The sequence below is a fragment of the Chiloscyllium punctatum genome, chromosome 1 (genome assembly GCF_047496795.1).
Source record: "Chiloscyllium punctatum isolate Juve2018m chromosome 1, sChiPun1.3, whole genome shotgun sequence".
Taxonomy (NCBI): domain Eukaryota; kingdom Metazoa; phylum Chordata; class Chondrichthyes; order Orectolobiformes; family Hemiscylliidae; genus Chiloscyllium; species Chiloscyllium punctatum.
In genome coordinates this window covers 36679414-36699854 of record NC_092739.1, presented here as the reverse complement: position 1 = coordinate 36699854, position 20441 = coordinate 36679414, and the positions used below count along the sequence as shown (strand labels likewise).

The 20441-nt window shown below is 41.9% G+C and overlaps 1 protein-coding gene across 2 annotated transcripts in view; it reads right to left on the bottom strand.

Moving 5' to 3' along the window:
• Positions 1-20441, bottom strand: part of fras1 (Fraser extracellular matrix complex subunit 1) — a 465328-nt gene that overhangs the window by 191739 nt on the left and 253148 nt on the right. For both annotated transcript variants that reach the window (XM_072591717.1, XM_072591723.1), the window contains exons 18-23: positions 16913-17086; positions 11647-11787; positions 9192-9335; positions 8400-8552; positions 8141-8287; positions 4051-4197 (exon numbers count right to left, since the gene is read on the bottom strand). In XM_072591717.1, the coding sequence (XP_072447818.1) occupies positions 4051-4197; positions 8141-8287; positions 8400-8552; positions 9192-9335; positions 11647-11787; positions 16913-17086 (906 nt within the window). The remainder of the gene's footprint in view (positions 1-4050; positions 4198-8140; positions 8288-8399; positions 8553-9191; positions 9336-11646; positions 11788-16912; positions 17087-20441) is intronic.

The following is a 20441-nucleotide window of genomic DNA, read 5'->3' as shown; positions in this document are numbered from 1 at the left end:
GCTTTAAAAGTCCCCCACTGCTCATCAACTGTCTCACCATAAAATCTTTGTTTCCAGTCGACTTTAACCAACTCATCCCTCATTCTATTGTAGTTTCTCTTGTTTAAGCACAGGACCCTGGTTTTGGAATTTATCTTCACATTCGCGATTTGTATTCTAAATTCAACCATATTGTGTTCATTCCTTCCAAGAGGATCCCTAACTAGGAGGTCATTAATTATTCCTTTCTCATTACATGGGATCAGGTCTCAGATAGCTTGCTCCCTCATCGGTTCCACAACATACTGTTCAAGAAAACTATTGTGGTACACTCAATGAACTCCTCAAGGCTACCCTGACTGAGCTGGTTTGACCAATCAACATGTAGGTTAAAATCCCCCATTATGATTACCATATCAATTTTACAGACATTAGTTATTTCTTTGCTAATTGCCCACCCCAATGTGACGTTATTATTTGGTGGCCTGTAGACTAAATCTATCAGTGATATTTCTGAGGAAAGCATAAAACAGACATGGATATGCTCGAACAGGTTGATGTTAAGAAGGAGATTGTGCTGAAAATTTTGAAAAGTGTAAGGATAGATAAATCCCTTGGGCCAGATGGGATATACCATAGGTTACATCAAGGAAGTGAGGGAAGAGATTATTGCGCCTTTAGCGATGACCTTTGCAGCCTCACTGTCCACTGGAGTTATGGCAAATGTTATTCCCTTGTTCAAAAAATAAGAATAGATATTTTCCTGGGAATTACAAACCAGTCAGCCTTATGTCTGTGGTGGGCAAAGCTAAAAATCACACAACACCAGGTTATAGTCCAAAAGGTTTAATTGGAAGTACCCTATTGCTTCCAATTGCTTCCAATTAAACCTGTTGGACTATAACCTGGTGTTGTGTGATTTTTAACTTTGTACACCCCAGTCCAACACCGGCATCTCCAAATCATGGGCAAAGCATTGGAGAGGTTTCTAAGAGACATGAGTTATGATTACTTGGAAAGTCATAGTTTGAATAGAGATGGTCACCATGGCTTTGTGAGGGGCAGGTCATGCCTCACAAACCTTATTAAATTCTTTGAGAATGTGACAAACACATTGATGAAGGTAGATCAGTGGATATGGTGTACATGGAATTTAGCAAGTGACTGATAAGGGTCCGCATGGTAGGCTCATTCAGAAAGTAAGGAGGGATGAGATACAGGGAAATCTGCCTGTCTGGATACAGAATTGGCTCGCCCATAGAAAATGGAGGGTGGTCGTAGATGGAATGTGTTCAGCCTAGAGCTTGTTGACCAGCGGTGTTTGGCAGGGATCGGTTCTTGCACCTCTGTTCTTCGTGATTTTTATAAGTGATTTGGTTGAAGAAGTGGAAGGGTGGGTTGGTATTTTTGCCGATTAAATGAAGGTTGATGGAGTTGTGGATATTGTAGAAGGCTGTTGTAGGTTGCAAAGGAACATTGCAAAGATGCAGAACCGGGCTGATAAGTGGCAGATGGAGATCAACTTGGAAAAGTGTGAAGTCATTCACATTGAAGGTCAAATTGGAACGCAGAATACAGGGTTAAAGGCAGGATTCTTGGCAGTGTGGGGGAACAGAGGGATCTTGGAGTCCATATCCATCGGTCTCTCAAAGTTGCCAACCGAGTTGATAGAGTTCTTATGAAGGCATTTGATGCATTGACTTTCATTAGCAGAAAGATTGTGTTTAAGAGCCGTGAGGTTATGCTGCAGCTTTATAGAGCCCTGGTTACACCACATCTGGAATATTGTGTTCAGTTTTGGTCATGTCATTATAGGAAAGATGTGGAAGTTTTGGGGAGAGGGTGCAGAAGTAATTTACCAGGATTCTGTCTGGACTAAAGGGCATGTCTTATGAAGAAAGGTTGAGGGAGCTAGAGCTTTTCTCATTGGAGCGAAGAAGGATGAGAGGTGACTTAATAGAGGGGTACAAGATAATGAGAAACATGGATGGAATGGACAGCCAGAGCCTTTTTCCCAGGGTGAAAATGTCTATCACAAGGGGCGCACGATTTTAAAGTGACTGGAAGAAGGTTTAAGGGAGACGTCAGAGATAGGTTCTTTATACAGAGCATGGTGGGCGTGTGGAATGCACTACCAGCAGTGGTAGTAGAGTCAGATGCATTAGGGGCATTTAAGAGACTCCTGGATAGGCACATCGAAGGGTATGTAGGTTAGTCTGGTCTTACATTAGGATAAAAGGCCAGCACAACATCGAGGGGTGAAGGCTGTAATGTGCTGTACTGTTCTACGTTCCTAGTGACCACCCTATTTATCCTTTTCACTGGAACACTGGGTCCAGATTTGTTCAGGTGGAGACTGCCCCATCAGTACAGATCCCTCCTGTTCCAAGGCTGATGCCAATGCCCATGAAACGGAACCCCTCTTTCCCTCTCCCTCTTTTTCCCTCTGCACACAGATTCCCCTCTCGACTGCCTGTCATGATCTCTTCGTCATGCTGTAGCCTGAGACAAGTTTTCAAGATAGCAACAGCACGGTAGGTGGCATTTGGGCTCGTCAGTGTCAATCTTCTCCAAGCCGTTTTCTCGAAGTACTTTTCATTTTTAAAATTTTGTTATCTTCCTTCCTTCTTCATCTTCGAGGCCGGAAAAATGTTGAGCGGGGCAGTGGCTGCAGCATCAGTGGTGTGGACTGGTACACCTGATGGTGGTTGGCAGTGCCCGGAGTCTCCTGGTGATGTTGGCAAGGCAGCAGTGATAGCAGAGCTAGGGTCCCCTGGGGCATCGGCATTGTCATTGCTGTCCCTGGAGCGGGTCTCTTTGAGGATGGGAATACCTTCCAGATACCTTACAGAAGCCCTGATGCCTTGCTCAAGACCCCAGTTTCAACAGAAAATGAACTCTTATTTAGGTAGTTTCTTTTTATTCTTCTTGTAACTCAAAATGGTGGTGGATTGTGGAGACAAAACATTTTCCACTGTATCTTTAAGACATATGTGACAATAAATCATTCATTCATTCGATTATTCATTCATTCACTGCTACTACAGTTCCCATCACTAAAGCACACTTTCCCACCTTGTTAACTCCATTCCAGCACCACTTGAGTGTGAATCCAAAATCATTCTGAACCACCTCCAATTACACTGAATGTAGAATTCTGGCCTGTTCTACCTAACAGAAAATAAAATAAGCCTCATCACAAACTCCCTTTGTGAATCCTTTTTAGATCACTTGTGGAGATTTCCTTCTGCTCCTGATCAGAATCAGATGGCAGTTCTTAAAGATATGTCATGTACATATCGTAAAACTGACATTTGGTTTGATTTATTTATTGTCACATGTATTTTGTTACAAAATACAATGGAAACTTGTGCGGTGTCACTACTCTCCCCTGTCATCTTAAAATGCAGAAAATAAATGAAAAGATAGAATATAAAGGAAGAAAATAAAATAAAACATTTCAACTTTACAGCCCTTCTCCAGGCCCAGAGCAACCAGCGTCATTGTGTCACCAGAACAAGAGTCGCCACTCTTCGGCGCCATCTTACCTCCTCCGACGCTGCTGCCACCATGCGTCCTCACTGGATCTCACCAATGCAGCCATCACCAATGCTGCCAGGTCTCATACAGGGTCCAAACCTGCATTTGCCGCCACCTCCAGGAGTCTGTGCTGGATGCAGATACTGTGGGGAACCAAACTCACCTCCATGGCGCTGGGCTCACATCCTCGCTGCAGACGCTACCAGGAACCCAAACCTCTGCACCAAGTCATTGTAAATGACTCATTGTGGTGCCTCAATGCACCCATTTTCTGCATTCTTCTGACAGTTGCATGACGCACCCATGCTTGCATCTTTACAGCCAGGGCATACACCATGAGAAGTAGATAAAGCTACCTTTTTGTTTTACATCTGAACAGACATTCTCGAATTAAGTACCTCATATCATCCATAAATGCATCACCAGCATGTTACAATGAATAAGTCTTTTTAAACTGTTAAAATAAGCCAAACTATTGAGAAAGAGTAAACTACAAACTGAGAGAGAAAGTATAATAATGGCTTGTCCTACCTCGGCAAGTTCCTGTCAAGTAATCGATGTAGTACTGCTGGGCGCAGACCTCGTATTGACATTCTCCAAAAAGCAAAACTTTAGTGGGGTCTTTACAGGATAAGCAAGCTGAATTAGACTCACAGGTCAAACACTGGCTATTGCAGGCTAGGAAACAAAAACAGGTAATCTATTGAAATATTCTCTCACCCTTCAAAGAAACAAACTGATTATAACATTGCAGAACCCATCTTACGTGAAAATGAATCAGCTCGTAAAAAAAGCCTGAAATTGTTAGTTGATTAAGAGCTTTCATTTGTCACTTGGCTGTTAAAATTTCCTGTTCCAGATGAACACTGTTTTGTACCTCAGACCCAGAGTTGCAGAAAAGACAGAAAATGTAATCGACAGGTCTCCAGGTATAGCAGCAAGAAGAATCTGTATACTTCTAAACATTCAGTGTAGAGCTCTGAAGATTAAAACTAATCACCAACTAGTCCTTCTTTTGTCAGACTCCAATCTTCAGAAGAATCTGGGACATGGTGCCGTGAGAGTCTGGGGCATGCCACAGTGCTATGAGGTGCCAACTGAGTAACTCTTTTAGGAAATAGTGATGAAAACCCCCAACTGTCTCCTTTTGAAAAATTTCCATTGGTTAAATGGCCTATGCCTACTCTTGCTCAAGCACAGCTCTGCACATCCAGAATTCTTGGATCGACATAAAATGGAATGCAGACTCTGCAAAGTAGTTCTCAGTCTCTTTTTAGATTAGATAAGATTAGATAGACTTCCCAGATATTGACTGGGAAAGCTACAGCTCAGGTTCGTTAGATCGGTCGGTGTTTGCCCAATGTGTGCAGGAGGGTTTCCTGACACAATATGTAGACAGGCCAACAAGAGGTGAGGCTATACTGGATTTGGTTCTAGGTAATGAACCAGGCCAGGTGTTAGACTTGGAGGTAGGTGAGCACTTCGGGGGCAGTGACCACAACTCGGTGACTTTTACTCTAGTGATGGAGAGGGATAAGTGTGCACTGCAGGGCAGGAGTTATAGCTGGGGGCAGGGAAATTATGATGCGGTGAGGCATGACTTAGGATGTGTGGATTGGAAAAATAGGCTTCAAGGGAAGGACACAAATGATATGTGGAGCTTGTTCAAGGAACAGCTAATGGGTGTCCTTGATAAGTATGTACCAGTCAGGCAGGGAGGAAAGGGTCTTGTGAGGGAGCCGTGGTTTAATAAGGAATTGGAATCCCTTGTAAAAGGGAAAAGGGCGGCCAATGTAAAGATGAGGCGTGAAGGTTCAGTTGGGGCGATTGAGAGTTATAAGGTATCCAGGAAGGATCTGAAGAGAGAGCTAAGAGCAGCGAGAAGGGGACACGAAAAGTCCTTGGTTGGTAGGATTAGGGAAAACCCTAAGGCTTTCGAAAGGTATGTCAGGAATAAAAGGATGACTAGGGTAGGTATCGGTCCAGTCAAAGATAGTAGTGGGAAGTTGTGCTTGGAGGCAGAGGAGATTGGAGAGACACTAAATCAATACTTTTCGTCAGTATTCACTCAGGAACAGGACATTGTTGCTGATGTGAATATTGAGTCACAAGTGATTAGAATGGATGGCTTTGAGGTATGTAGGGAAGTGGTCTGGGGAATACTGGAAAGGGTGAAAATAGATAAGTCCCCTGGGCCTGATGGCATTTATCCTAGGATCCTCTGGGAAGCTAGGGAGGAGATAGCGGAGCCATTGGCCTTGATTTTTATGTCGTTGTTGTCTATAGGAATAGTGCCAGAGGACTGGAGGATAGCAAATGTGGTCCCCTTGTTCAAGAAGGGGAGTAGGGACAGCCCTAGTAACTATAGGCCAGTGAGTCTCACTTCTGTTGTGGGCAAAGTCTTAGAGAGAATTGTAAGGGATAGGATTTATGAACATCTGGATAGGAATAATGTGATCAAGGATAGTCAGCATGGTTTTGTGAAGGGCAGGTTGTGCCTCACAAACCTTATTGAGTTCTTTGAGAAGGTGACTAAGGAAGCGGACGAGGGTAAAGCAGTAGATGTGGTGTATATGGATTTTAGCAAGGTGTTCGATAAGGTACCCCATGGCAGGCTACTGCAAAAATTACGGAGGTATGGCATTGAGGGTGCATTAGAGGTTTGGATTAGGAATTGGCTGGCTGGAAGGAGACAGAGGGTAGTAGTTGATGGTAAAGGTTCATCTTGGAGTGCAGTTACTAGTGGTGTTCCACAAGGATCTGTTTTGGGACCATTGCTGTTTGTCATTTTTATAAATGACCTGGAGGAGGGGCTTGAAGGCTGGGTGAGCAAGTTTGCGGATGACACGAAAGTCGGTGGAGTTGTGGACAGCGAAGAAGGATGTGGCAGGTTACAGCGGGATATAGATAAATTGCAGAGCTGGGCAGAAAGGTGGCAAATGGAGTTCAATGTAGCTAAGTGTGAAGTCATTCACTTTGGTAGGAGTAACAAGAAGATGGATTACTGGGCTAATGGTAGGCTACTTGGTAGTGTGGATGAGCAGAGGGATCTTGGTGTCCATGTACACAGATCTCTGAAAGTTGCCACCCAGGTAAATAGTGCTGTGAAGAAGGCATATAGCGTACTGGGCTTTATTGGTAGAGGAACTGAGTTCCAGAGTCCTGAGGTCATGTTGCAGTTGTATAAGACTCTGGTGCGGCCTTATCTGGAGTATTGTGTACAGTTTTTGGTCGCTATACTATAGGAAGGATGTGGAGGCACTGGAACGGGTGCAGAGGAGGTTTACCAGGATGTTGCCTGGCATGGTAGGAAGATCGTATGAGAAGAGGCTGAGGCACTTGGGGCTGTTCTCATTGGAGAAAAGAAGGTTTAGGGGCGATTTGATAGAGGTGTACAAGATGATTAGGGGTTTAGATAGGGTTGACAGTGAGAACCTTTTTCCGCGTATGGAGTCAGCTGTTACTAGGGGACACAGCTTTAAATTAAGGGGAGGTTGGTATAGGACAGATGTTAGGGGTAGATTTTTTACTCAGCGGGTTGTGAGTTCATGGAATGCCCTGCCAGTATCAGTGGTGGACTCTCCCTCTTTATGGTCATTCAAGCGGGCATTGCATAAGCATATGGAGGTTATTGGGCTAGTGTCGGTTAGGTAGGCTTCGGTCGGCGCAACATCGAGGGCCGAAGGGCCTGTACTGCGCTGTATTTTTTTATGTTCTATGTTTCTAAGATTCCCTCCAGTATGGAAACAAGCCCTTCAGCCCAACAAGTCCACACCGACCCTCCGAAGAGCAACCCACCCAGACCCATCCCCTACATTTACCCCTGACTAATGTACCGAACACTACGGGCAATTTAGCATGGCCAATGCACCTAACCTGCAGATCTTTTGGATTGTGGGAGGAAACCAGAGCACCTGGAGGAAACCCATGCAGACATGGGGAGAATATGCAAACTCCACACAGACAGCTGCACAAGGTGGGAATCGAACCTGGGTCCCTGGCACTGTGAGGCAGCAGTGCTAGTCGCAGTGACAGCTAGGAAAATGCACGTCCCCTGGGAATAAAGGTCAACAAATAAGCCCTTAAGCATTAAAGTCAGGTGAAAACTTGGCTATGGTGCTTTCAATGCATAATGTCCATGCTTACATTCAAACAAAAAAAATACTATTTTACAGCTGCACTGGAGGCTGTTAATGCTGAAGAATTTATTCACTAACATAAATTAGCAATGTTTGGAAAGTGGAGGGAAAAAAGGGATGTCAATGGAAGGAAAGAATTCAGCAGAAATTATTGTCTATAACTTGTAAAATTTACTTGAAACAGTGATTTAATTATGAAACTATAAATGCAAAAATAAAACTTGCACTCAGTACATTATCATAGTATAGTTTTCTTTTACGTTATGCAGCAAAAGTGCCTGCTACCCAATATCAGCAGTCGCATACGGTAAGTAATTTTTCCAACTAATATTCCAGTAAAAATCCGGAGTCAAATTTTCGATATGCATTTCAGGTGGCTGTGGTACCTTAAGAATACTGTGAAGTTAGGTTTATGCCAATTGTCCAATTCTGAACAGTCAGCACATGTAACAATACAATGGTTGCAGTTCAAAGATACATACCCCGACAGATCTGTTGGTTGTCGCTATAGAAAGCTGGGGGACAGGAAGTAACACACTGGCCAGTTTCAGCCAGAACTAGATTAGCTGCACAGGCAGTGCAGCCATAAGCTCCTTCAGTACTGCAAGCTTTACATGAAGAATGACATCCTGGAAAAAGTAAAGACAAGAATATCTCAGCATTTTTATACTAATCAAGATAAGAATTTAAAGAAAACAAATGGGAGTCCATTTCAAAATACTTTTTTCCCCGATTGCTTACTTTTGCAAGTGCCTCTGCTCATAAAGTACCCTACGGGACACTGAGAAATACAAGTGTCTCCAAGCAGCATCTCACTGGGATTCTTACAGTAGAGGCAGACACTACCTGTATCTTTAAGATCAGCTGTACAGTGTTGACACTGAGGTTGGCAATCTGAAGTAGAAATAAAAAGAAATTGATATTGGATGTAATATCAGCCTAGAACAGTTGACAGTAATTAATTTTTTTTTAAACCATTAAACTCTAGTTTCATTACAGAAAGCAATCAACTGTGATCCAATGGGGTTGTTATGTACCTGGTTTACAGATCATGACAATATGGCATTAGAATGTACAACAAAGAAGGTACAGGCAGCTGTATTCTTACTGATCTACTTCTCATTCACTGGGATGAAGTTTTATGTTTGAGATCTTGCAGCCTACTCCTGAGATGCCTCAGTAATCTTGGGAAAATGGATGAGAGAGAGAGAGTGGGAACAAGAAACCAAGACAGACAGACAGAGAGACTGTGAGTCACAGAAAGAATTCGCACATTGACATCAAAGGTTTGCTGTCCTTCTCCTGACAGCTGAAGAGATCCATTCTGATCTCAGAGGATTCCAATCCTGGTCCTAAAAGCATTTTGGGAAATGAATGCTTTGCCTAATCTTACTGGAAAGGCTAAATACAGCTTCATACTTTTTTTGGAATTAGATTCTGGCGGGGACACTGAAAGCAGTCACAATGGGCTTCTGTTTCATTTCACTTTGAATGAATGCTCTCAAAGTCATGGCTGCTAAAGTGTATACTTACCAACACAGTACCCAACTTGATTCAGGTATTGCCCCTCTCTGCAGCTAGTTCTGCAATATCCATTGAGCAACGTAACATGAGGATGACATGTCAAACAATCGGAGTCTGAGGGGCCATCACACTGTTTGCAGGAAGGATAGCATGCTAGAAACATGGAGAAAATTAAAGATAAAACAGAGGACTGCAGAGGCTGTTAGTGAAAAGCTAAAAAAAGCTGAATTATCAAATGTTTTCTTGAGTTTTAGTATATTCAATGTGCTACATAAACTTTGTTAATTTTGAAAGCCTTGGCACATATTTAATTTCTGCCATAATTTAATCCTTCCACATATGCAAGAACACTCAAATTTGTAAAACAGAAATGTGTACTTTAGATCTGATAGGCTACATTTATTAGCCTTCCTTCATCAGTTATTCAAAACTATGATGACTAGCTTGTGCATTGGTTAACGAAAGATTTCTTTTAAAAATTGCTAACTTTTGTTCATTAATTAATAAATTGACAAACACACATTTTGAAAAACTAGTATTTTTGATACATACCCACCAAGTAAATAAATGTGCAGTCAAGAGTGTTAGCAGAGTCTGTTTCTACGACACTGACATCCATTTCAAAACACTTGTGCATTCATTTGGTCACAGAATCATTGCAATGCAGAAGGATGCTATATAGTCCATTAAGTCTGCATCGGATCCTCCAAATGTGCAGTATGGCTAACTGCCATTCTCCAGCCCTTTACCCAGAATCCTGAATGTTGTTTCTACTTAAGTAATCACCTTACCCCTCCCCCCCCACCCTTGAATGTCACAATTAATCTTGTCACCACCACACTTCCAGGCAACTTTTTTGCAAAACATTTCCCTCTATTGCATTCTGTTTGTGTCCTCTTCTTCTTCCTCCTCATTTTATGAAAGGTACAGTTTCTCCCTAAATATTCTGTCCAGCCCTCATGACTTTGAAAACTTCTGTAAGATATCCTCTTAGTGTTCTCCTCTTCAAGGCGATCAATCCCAATTTCTCCAATCTACCTTCATTATTGAAGTTTCTAATCCATTGAATCATTCTTATAAACCCTTTCTGCATTATTTTAAATGTGTTCACATGTTTCCAAACGTCTGTCTTCCATATATGCTCCAAATGAGTTTGAACCAAAATTCGTATGAGCTCAGCATTCTGTGCCTCTATTAATAAAGCCGAGGACACTATGCCTTATCAACTGCTTATTCTACCTACCCTGCCACCTTCTGTGACTTATGCACATATATATCCAAATCTCTCTATTCCTGTACTCCTTAAGGATTAGGCCCTTTTATTTATATTGTATCCCACGCCCACATCACATCTCTCCACCCCCCAGCACCAGTTTGAACCTGATCTCTTCAAGTTGCGTAGCCCCCAGGTAAACATGACACAAACCTCTGCCCCAGACACAATGCCCCGACCCGTCATCCACTCTTTTCACACCCCCACCAACCTTGTTTCTCCCACTCATTCTGACCTACCATAGAGAACTGAAGCACTTACTTTCACACATTGCCAAGTGGGAAGGGGTTCGAGTACAGTCTCCCCACCTTGTGAGGGTCCTGTGCCTTTAAGAGAGATTTGTTCTGTGTTGTTTCTCTTGCACAGAGATGTTGCCACAGTGGTACAAGAATGCCTGCTTCAGAAGCAGTGGACAAACAACTTTGGGTTCACTGACTGTTTTTATTAAATTAGACAAAAAATGTCAGGCTAACACAGACGATGGATTTTAGTTTTGCTTTCATTTGGGAGTTTGGAGCTGGCTGTTGAAGCTTATAGATACAGCTCTCTCTCTCTGCTGCCAAGTTGTTTCTTTCTCCTGGAATGGAAGGGAGATGGCTTGTGAGGAAAATCTGTTGTAGTGAATTTGTTTTGCCAAGGCTAGGTTTATGGGAGGCTGCTATATTTAAACAGTTGATGATTAGTAGTTCAATAATATTGTTTTATGAGGTATGCCAATTCTTTTTTTGCTTGTATCTTAACTGTGTTATAAGAATAAAGTATGCTTTGCTTAAGATCTAGTGCTGGATCAATAAATCAGATCTTAAACACAGCACTTTACACTTGCCTTTAAAGAAAATAGCAAGCTAGGGTCTCCGTTTTCTCCTTGACATATTTTAGGTGTGTTTGGACTGGTCCATAACAATCTGGAACCATATGTCCTAACAAGTTAACACCTTGCCCTCAGGATATCTGGCACCATACCCTCTACTCATCCAGCAGCCAGTACTGACACCCTAACCCTCCCATAGTTGGCACACTACTTCGCTGGCGCTCTCCCACCCACTCATCTGGCATCCTCTGCCCTCTCCAGTTGGCATCCTTTGCAGCCAGTATCCGATCTTTATTCTATCCTAAATTTTACATGGCTGTAAAATACACAAGTAATACGTGAGAGTAGAAAATGAAGCAATGCAAAAGCAGCAGACATACAGTAACAGGCATCGTCATGACGGTAGAACCCCTCAGGACATGTATGCAGACACTTGTTTTCATACAGGACTCTTGGTGGAGAACAGGCTGTGCAGTTCTGAGGACTGCTCCCTGTGCAGCTTGTGCAGGTGGCATGACACTCTGTGTGCAAAATAACAGAGATCAGACACAAAAGATTAATATCCAGTATACTCCACTTCTTTTGTTGTCACAAGTAAGTTATTACCTTTGGACTGGAATAAAAAAAAATTCTACTTTATTCATGATATTTATATTACTGATGCTCTGAACAATTTACCAATGTTTTAATTGGAAAATGAACATCTCCGTTGATAGCTAATTTGTAGAAAAACTAAATGTTTCCACTTCTGATCATATATAATCCATGACTTCTATTAGTCAGTCAAACATGGCTGACTAATGTGCATACATCCATTTTGGATGTGCACTAGAATTGTGATTTGCAATCTAGTGCTGGATTTTATGATTCGCACCAGCCGGCTTGTGGGCAGGGAGTGCGCGAAGTCCAGTGGATGGCCTATCGACTTCTTATCCACCTGCGCTGGAACTGTCTGGAGCCTGTCAGAACCATTATCTTGCATAAACAATTCAGTCAATATGTACAAGATTTGACAGTCATATATTTCTCATGTTCACACTCTACAGAACAATGTGAAAACAAAACGTTTCATGTCATGGAATGCATTGTGTCATCACTGTTAGATACTAACAGCAAACATTCCAGAGCTGAGTCCCAAATTATGGATGTGTTATTCCATATTAATTCATCAAGATTATAATGGATAGGACATCATGAATAACTGATCCCCTAAATCTCCCAGCACATAGAGTAATAGAATCATACAGCACAGAAACAGTCCAACTTCGGTCCAACTAGTCCATGCCAACCAAGTTTCCCAAATTAAACTAGTCTGACTTGCCTGCATTTGGCCTACATCTTTCTAAATCTTTCCTATTCATACACCTTTCCAGATGTCTATTAAATATTGTAACTGTACCTGCATCTACCAATTCCTCTGGCAGTTCATTCCACATATGAATGTGGAAACGTTGCCCCTCAGATCTCTTAAATCTTGCTCCTCTGACTTTAAAAATATGTTTGTCTCAAAGTGAACAGCCTTATGGTCAGCCTTCCAGACCAACAGTCAATTGAGACCCTTCAGTTCTTCAGGGTACTTGCCAGGCATAATACTGGGAAAGCTTATCCAACTGAGTTGCTTGCAAGTTTCCAGAGGAGGAGGTAGTCCTGGGCTCAAGTCACTTAAAGCCTGATTATAGGACCCTACAAGGGTTATGGAGGAAGCATAGTGACAGCCCCACAACTAACCTTGCTGCTGACTCTCAACCTTCATGCCTTTATGATCATCCCTTACCTATAGCCCATCTCTCTTGGTGAGCATGAATCATTGCCAAGTGCATTTACTGCCAGCAGTCCCCATTTTACAGGTGGTACAAGGATGAGGAAATAGTCTCCAATTGACCAGCAGTTCTCAGCAACATTATATTCTCTATCATGGACCTTTACTTGCAGGGATTGTCCATAACTTCCCAGTTAAAGCAGCAGACCTTCACAAATGAGACATCACAGTGCACCCACCACTTCCCTTTGGCAGTTCATTCCAAAAACTAACCATACTGTATAAAAAAGATGTCCTGTGCCCTTTTTAAATATTTCTCCTTCCATCTTAAAAATATGCCCTTTAGTTTTGAACTCCCCCACAATAGGGAGCAAACCTTTATTTACCTTATCGATGTCCCTCATAATTTTATAAACTTCAACTGGTTCACTACTCAACCTCCTATGGTCCAGTGATGGATGTCAGACATTTTTCAATCATATTTACATTGGAATGACTGCAGAGGACCTGATCAGGTGTACCCTAGAACTCGGTGGGAAGCTAGGGAAGTGATTGCTGGGCCTCTTGCTGAGATATTTGTATCATCGATAGTCACAGGTGAGGTGGCTAACGTGGTGCCACTGTTTAAGAAGGGTGGTAAGGACAAGTCAGAACTGTAGACCAGTGAGCCTTACATTGGTGGTGGGCAAGTTGTTGGAGTGAATCCTGAGGGACAGGATGTACATGTATTTGGAAAGGCAAGGACTGATTAGGGATAGTCAACATGGTTTTGTGCGTGGGAAATCATGTCTCACAAACTTGATTGAGTTTTTTGAAGAAGTAACATGAGGATTGATGAGAGCAGAGCAGTAGATGTGATCCATATGGACTTCAGTAAGGTGTTCGACAAGGTTCCCCATGGGAGACTGATTAGCAAGGCCATATCTCATGGAATACAGGGAGCCATTTGGATACAGAACTGGCTCAAAGGTCGAAGACACAGGGTGGTGGTGGAGGGTTGTTTTTCAGATTGGAGGCCTGTGACCAGTGGAGTGTCACAAGGATTGGTGCTGGAAAGTCCACTACTTTTTGTCATTTACATAAAAGATTTGGATGCGAGCATAAGAGGTACAGTTAGTAAGTTTGCAGATGACACCAAAATTGAAGGTGTAGTGGACAGCGAAGAAGGTTACTTCAGATTACAACAGCAGCTTGATCAGATGGGCCAATAGGCTGAGAAGTGGCAGATGGAGTTTAATTCAGATAAATGCAAGGTGCTGCATTTTGGGAAAGCAAATCTTAGCAGGATTTATACATTTAATGATAAGGTCCTAGGGAGTGTTGCTGAACAAAGAGAGCTTGGAGTGCAGGTTCATAGCTCCTTGAAAGTGGAGTCGCAGGTAGATAGGATAGTGAAGGCGACTTTTGGTATGCTTTCCTTTATTGGTCAGATTACCGAGTATAGGAGTTGGGAGGTCATGTTGCGGCTGTACAGGTCATTGGTTAGACCACTGTTGGAATATTGTGTGCAATTCTGGTCTCCTTCCTGTCGGAAAGATGTTGTGAAACTTGAAAGGGTTCAGAAAAGATTTACAAGGATGTTGCCAGGGTTGGAGGATTTGATCCATAGGGAGAGGCTGAACAAGCTGGGACTGTTTTCCCTGGAGCATCGGAGACTGAGGGGTGATGTTATAGAGGTTTACCAAATTATGCGGGGCATGGATAGGATAAATAGACAAAGTCTTTTCCCTGGGGTGGGGGAATCCAGAACTAGAGGGCATAGCTTTAGGGTGAGAGGGGAAAGATATAAAAGAGACCTAAGGGGCAACTTTTTCACACACAAGGTGGTACATGTAAGGAATGAGTTGCCAGAGGAAGTGGTGGAGGCTGGTACAATTGCAACATTTAAGAGGCATCTGGATGGGTATATGGATAGGAAGGGTTTGGAGGGATATGGGCCAGGTGCTGGCAGGTGGGACTAGATTGGGTTGGGATATTTGGTCAGCATGGACGGGTTGGGCCGAAGGGTCTGTTTCCATGCTGTACACGTCTATGACTCTGAGTATTTGGGGGGGTTTATTCCAATATTAGTTGAACTAAATGTTCATTCCAGATTGTTAGTACTTTGACAGATTTGATTTTTCTTCCTGCTCCTCCTCACAAAAATATGATCAATTTCTGTTCTGGCAAAACATAGAAAGATACTCCAATTATGAACACATGGAACAGTAACCCTCAGCAAAATCGCTGTCGGTTCAGTCATGCAGTCACTTTTTTTTTGTAGTTTGCAGAATCTAATCTGCTTAAAATAATTAGAAGCTGAGAATGAATGCCTCAAATCATTCAGACATGCATAACTTCAATGATAGCACAGTAAAGACAAGACCTGTGACTTGCAATTCAGCTTGGTGAAACTGAAAATTAGTTTGCAAACAGCATTACTATACTATGAAGGAGGATGCCTGAGGAAAACACATTTTTATTTAAAGTACTCCCTACTGCTCTCAAAACAAAATTACATATGGCATCTCGAAGCAAATAACCTAGATTCAGCTTGCTTATGCCAGCCATACTGAGAAACAACTTGGGTGTCCATTTTATTTCCAAAGAAGCTTCAGTGACATAAATTGGATTGTATGCATGCATCTCATTAGAACTCCATTGGTTTTAGAGAGAGCCATCACCTTAAATGGATTTGGGAATTGATCTAAAGCTCCATTTCAGAGGGCTCTCTCCATGTAAAACAAAGTAAGCAATCAATAGTGTTTCTTTTTCCCCTCAAGCTCATAGCACCTTCGAGGGATCTCCAATCTTAAGTGTCATTTCTTAATTAAATACAAGTCATTTTCGATTAATGGATCTGATTCAGGTCACATATAAAAAGGCAACATTGTTAAGATGAAACTCAGAAACATAAGAAATGCGGATGCCAAGTTATATCAATACTCGCAACTTTAAATACAGTAAACTGTCCCAAGGTGCTTTGCAGGAGGAGTGCAAAGCAATATTAGGAGAAGAGGCAAAAAAGGAACATTTTAAGATGGAATATGAAGCAACAAATTGAAAGGCCAATGGAAACATTTCTAGAATAAAGTGACATAACTCATTGAAGTTCTTGTCAGAGGTGATTCAACAAATTGAAGAAGGAATTTTGAAACATTGTTTTTATTGCTCCCATCATCAGAATAATGAAATGAAAAGAAACACACCATGCCAAGAAAAGCATTAAGTTCAAACCTGATATTTAGGATTTGTATTTCAGGTTCTGTGGAGTGTTCAGAAAAAATGGTTCTAACGTTCTGTCGGCATTAACCATCAGTACAAAAAAAAGTCTCACTTTTAAAGGGGGGGGGGTGCGGGGGGGGGAGAGAAAGAGTCGGGGGAGAATTGGTCATCACAGGATCTTGCTGGACTTGTGTGTAGAATTATGCTAGACAATATGTTTTTGTGTATATATGGGGTGATCTTGCAAAGACTTAAAGAAACCAGCTTTCAACAGCTGCCATTTGTTTCCTTTCATCAATAATTAACACAACCATGAAACTGACACATGATTGGAACATATTAGATTACATCAAAGCTACTATTAAGTAAATTAAATATGTGACTAAGGGTTTATCATGTCCCTGAATGAATATTGTGCAATTTAACTTGTGAGGGGTTGATAGTTGTTTGAGAGGTGACCACAGTTTGAAGCTGTGTTCTTGTGTTAAGTACAATTGGACATCCCTCAGCATCAAAAGGCTACTTACAAGCATTGAAACTTCAAGAATCTTAACCTTTTTAATCATAACATCTTTCAAATTTTGAAAACAGCACAAATATTTCAAAACTGGACTATTAAGTATGATGACATTAAAGCTCAATATGCCCCAAAAATCTAATTGAATGAACTGACAGCAACTTACCTGTGCATACTTTCGCACTGTTCATGTAGAAGTGGGATTTGCAATGAGCCACACATTCTCCATGTGGTACTTCATGGCTATCCTCTTGAATTTGAATAACTTCTTCTGGTTTGAGGCAATTAGTGCAGTCTGACTGCTTGGGGCCAACACAGGCCCGGCATGGATGGCTACAGGCTTAAAGAGGACAAAATAATAATGACCATCCATTGTTTTATGCTTTAATCATTTTTACACAATTAGGACAATGCTGTTTCATCAAAACTCTCCCATTACTAAATAAGAATCATAGAGAATGAGTTCCCATTTCAGCGTTGACATCTAAAAAGGCAAATGGTGGAGATCAGCTTTTTCTCCTGTGATAAAACATGTTTTATTTTAAATCAATAATTTCTTGATTTATTGAGTGGATTGAAACTGCAAGAAACGTTTTCTTTTTAAAAAGACTGTCCACAGTACTAAGACGTCGAAATAGCAGTTTTTCAAAAGGCTGGACATTTACTGGACTTAACCTTGAAAATGACAAAGCTATCAAAAAGGAGACGGACTGTTTGACAGTGGACTAATGGAATAACCAGCTTAAATGAGTGTGAATGGCCCATTCCCTGAACTAGTCATACATATCTATTCATTCAAGCGAGTGTTGATGGATCAGCTTTTATTTTATTAACCCATTTCTCTAATCAACCTGCTCAGCAATGTTATTACACACCTCTGAAGCAGGTAGGACTTGAACCAGGGCCTCTCAGTCCAGGGATAGGGATGCTACCACTATGCCACAGAGGGTTTCCAATCAGTTAAAGTCATCACTTCGGACGATGGACCCCAGGATTAGACTCTGGATCATTCAGACGACTCACTTAAGTAAACAATTAATACATTAAAAATAGACTTGCAACAACGGGGTGTTGTGGTGGCCTGGCGGTGTCCCTGCCTCTGGACCAAGAGGACTGGATTCAAGGCCCATCTGCTCCAGAGTTGTCTAACAACATCTCTGTACAGATTGATTTAAAAAATACAGAACTGTAAAAGCGTAGCAGTGTCCGTGTCTTTGAGCCAGATTCAAGTCCCACATGTTCTAGGTGTGTTTCATAACATGTTTGAACAGGTTGACAAAGAATACCTTGGCCTATAACAAGGGTTCCCCAGTTTTTGGTGACCATATTTAGTAACCAGCTTGATTGTGAAGATGCCTATGGCAAGCTAAGCCTGCACGTATTTAAAAATGAAGAAACCGCTTTCCTAGAACAGATCAGCTGGATATTAACTGAGTGGGTAACAGCAAGAGACCTTGTGGGCTCTTTCTCTCTCTCTCTAACTGTTCTGCAAACATGATCCCTGCCTGTAATGACTGGCAGCATTTCAAATGTAAATCAAACAGTTGCAGTCTTCAGAGGAACGGACAAAGATTATCCAACAAAGGCTTTAAACTGTCTGCATAGATCCATAAAAGTCACCGAACAAGGCCTGAAACCATCCAAAGCATCAACTCTCAAAACAATTTAGCCAACCCTTCCTCTCTGCAATCTAATTCTGAGTCCATATAGACAAGATCAGACTGGCTTTCTGACATGTGAGCATTTCCTCAGAATTTTCTCCTCAGCCAAAACTCAGCTCATGCTTCCTGGTTTAGACACGAGGCTCAATGAGGATTCCTCAATTCAATTGGGTGAATGACCACTCTTATATATTCTGCCTGAAATCCCTTAGGAGCAGCAAAATTAGAGCGAGCCTCTCCGAAAGATAAATGGCAAGAGCAGTTTCTTCATCATTGATCACAAAATTAGGGGCATCACTTAGAGAGTTGGATTTTGTAAAGGAAAACAGAATCAGTCAGAAATGAACATGAGCTGACTCGTATCTCATGAACATTCTTTTAACTAAAGCTGCAGTGCTACAGAAATGTATTATACATGATTCTTTAAAAATCCAATGTAAATATTTGCATGTTGTGAAAATTAGCTCTTAATAAAACAAAGAACAAAAGGGAAGTACAGCAGAGGAACAGGGCGTTCGGCGTCCCATGCCTGTGCCAATCATCATGCTCTAACTAAACTGAAAAAACAAACCTTCTGGCCTTATTCAGTCAATATCTCTTTATTCCCTCCTTACTCATGTCAACCATCCAGATGCCTCTTAAATGTCAATGCGCCTGCGTCCACCTCCTTTTCTGGCAGTGAATTCTCGGCACCTACCACTCTCTGTGTGCAAAACTTCCCTCGCACATCTCCCTTAAACTTCCCCCCTCTCACCTTGAACCTATGCCCACTTCTGGTTGAAACTTCAACCTTGGGTTGAGAAACTATTGCTGAAGTTATTGAAGGTCTTCAAGGTAACATGTGGTACAGGACGACCACCTACTAATCTGGAACAGACAATGCTACACAATGAAAACTTGTGCTGCAGAATTGGCATCAAGAAACATCATGTGTGACATGTTTCGTAATCAGCTTCAACAACATTATTATTAAAAACACCAGCACAGAGAGAGTGGAAACCTCTTGTGAATAAAATTGTTTGATTCTAACATTTAATACCATCTCCACAGAGATATCTGGATTTTTGCTTCCATGCTTGCAAACATTGCGCAGGTTCAATATTTTTTTCTTCTTTAATATTAGATGAATGTTGCTGGCAAGGCAAACATTTGTCATTCATCCCTAATTGATTTGAAGGAAGTGGTGATGACCTGCCTTATAGAACAAATGTAGCCCATCTAATGTAGGCACACAATTTATTTATTTTTTCACGAATCTAGGCATCATTGCCAAGATCAGTATTTGTTGATAATTCCTAACTTCCCTTGAATGGATTTGCTTTCATGACTGTTTCAGAAGACATTTAAGAGGCAATCAAACCACGGTGGGTCTGGAGTCACATGTAAATAAGGATGGCTGATTTTCTTCCTTAAAAAAAAGCATCAGCGAACCAGATGAGTTTTTGAAATGATCGATGATAGTTTCAATGGCACCATAGTTTCAATTTCAGTTTTTATTTAATTCATTCATTTTTAAAAATTAGTTGCATTTAAATTCTACCAACCATGGTGACATTTGAACCAATGTCCCAAAGGCAATAGCCCAGGTTTACTAACCCAGTGAGGAGAAAGTGAGGACTGCAGATGCTGGAGATCAGAGCTGAAAATGTGTTGCTGGAAAAGCGCAGCAGGTCAGGCAGCATCCAAGGAGCAGGAGAATCGACGTTTCGGGCATGAGCACTTCTTCAGGAATGAGGAAAGTGATGAGATAATGGACGGTCTGGGAGATGACGGTTTGGTGGTGGGAGGTGGGGTCATGGTCAAGGGGGCAGTAGGAGGAAGTGTCCACAAGCTGGCGTTTAGCCTCAGCGGTGTAAAGGTCATTGCGTCAAACTACTACTGCGCCTCCCTTGTCTGCCGGTTTGATAGTGAGGTTGGGATTGGAACGGAGGGAGTGGAGGGCTGCATGTTCCGAGGGTGAGAGGTTGGAGTGGGTGAGAGGGGTGGAGAGGTTGAGGCAGTTAATGTCGCGGTGACAGTTGGCTATGAAGAGAT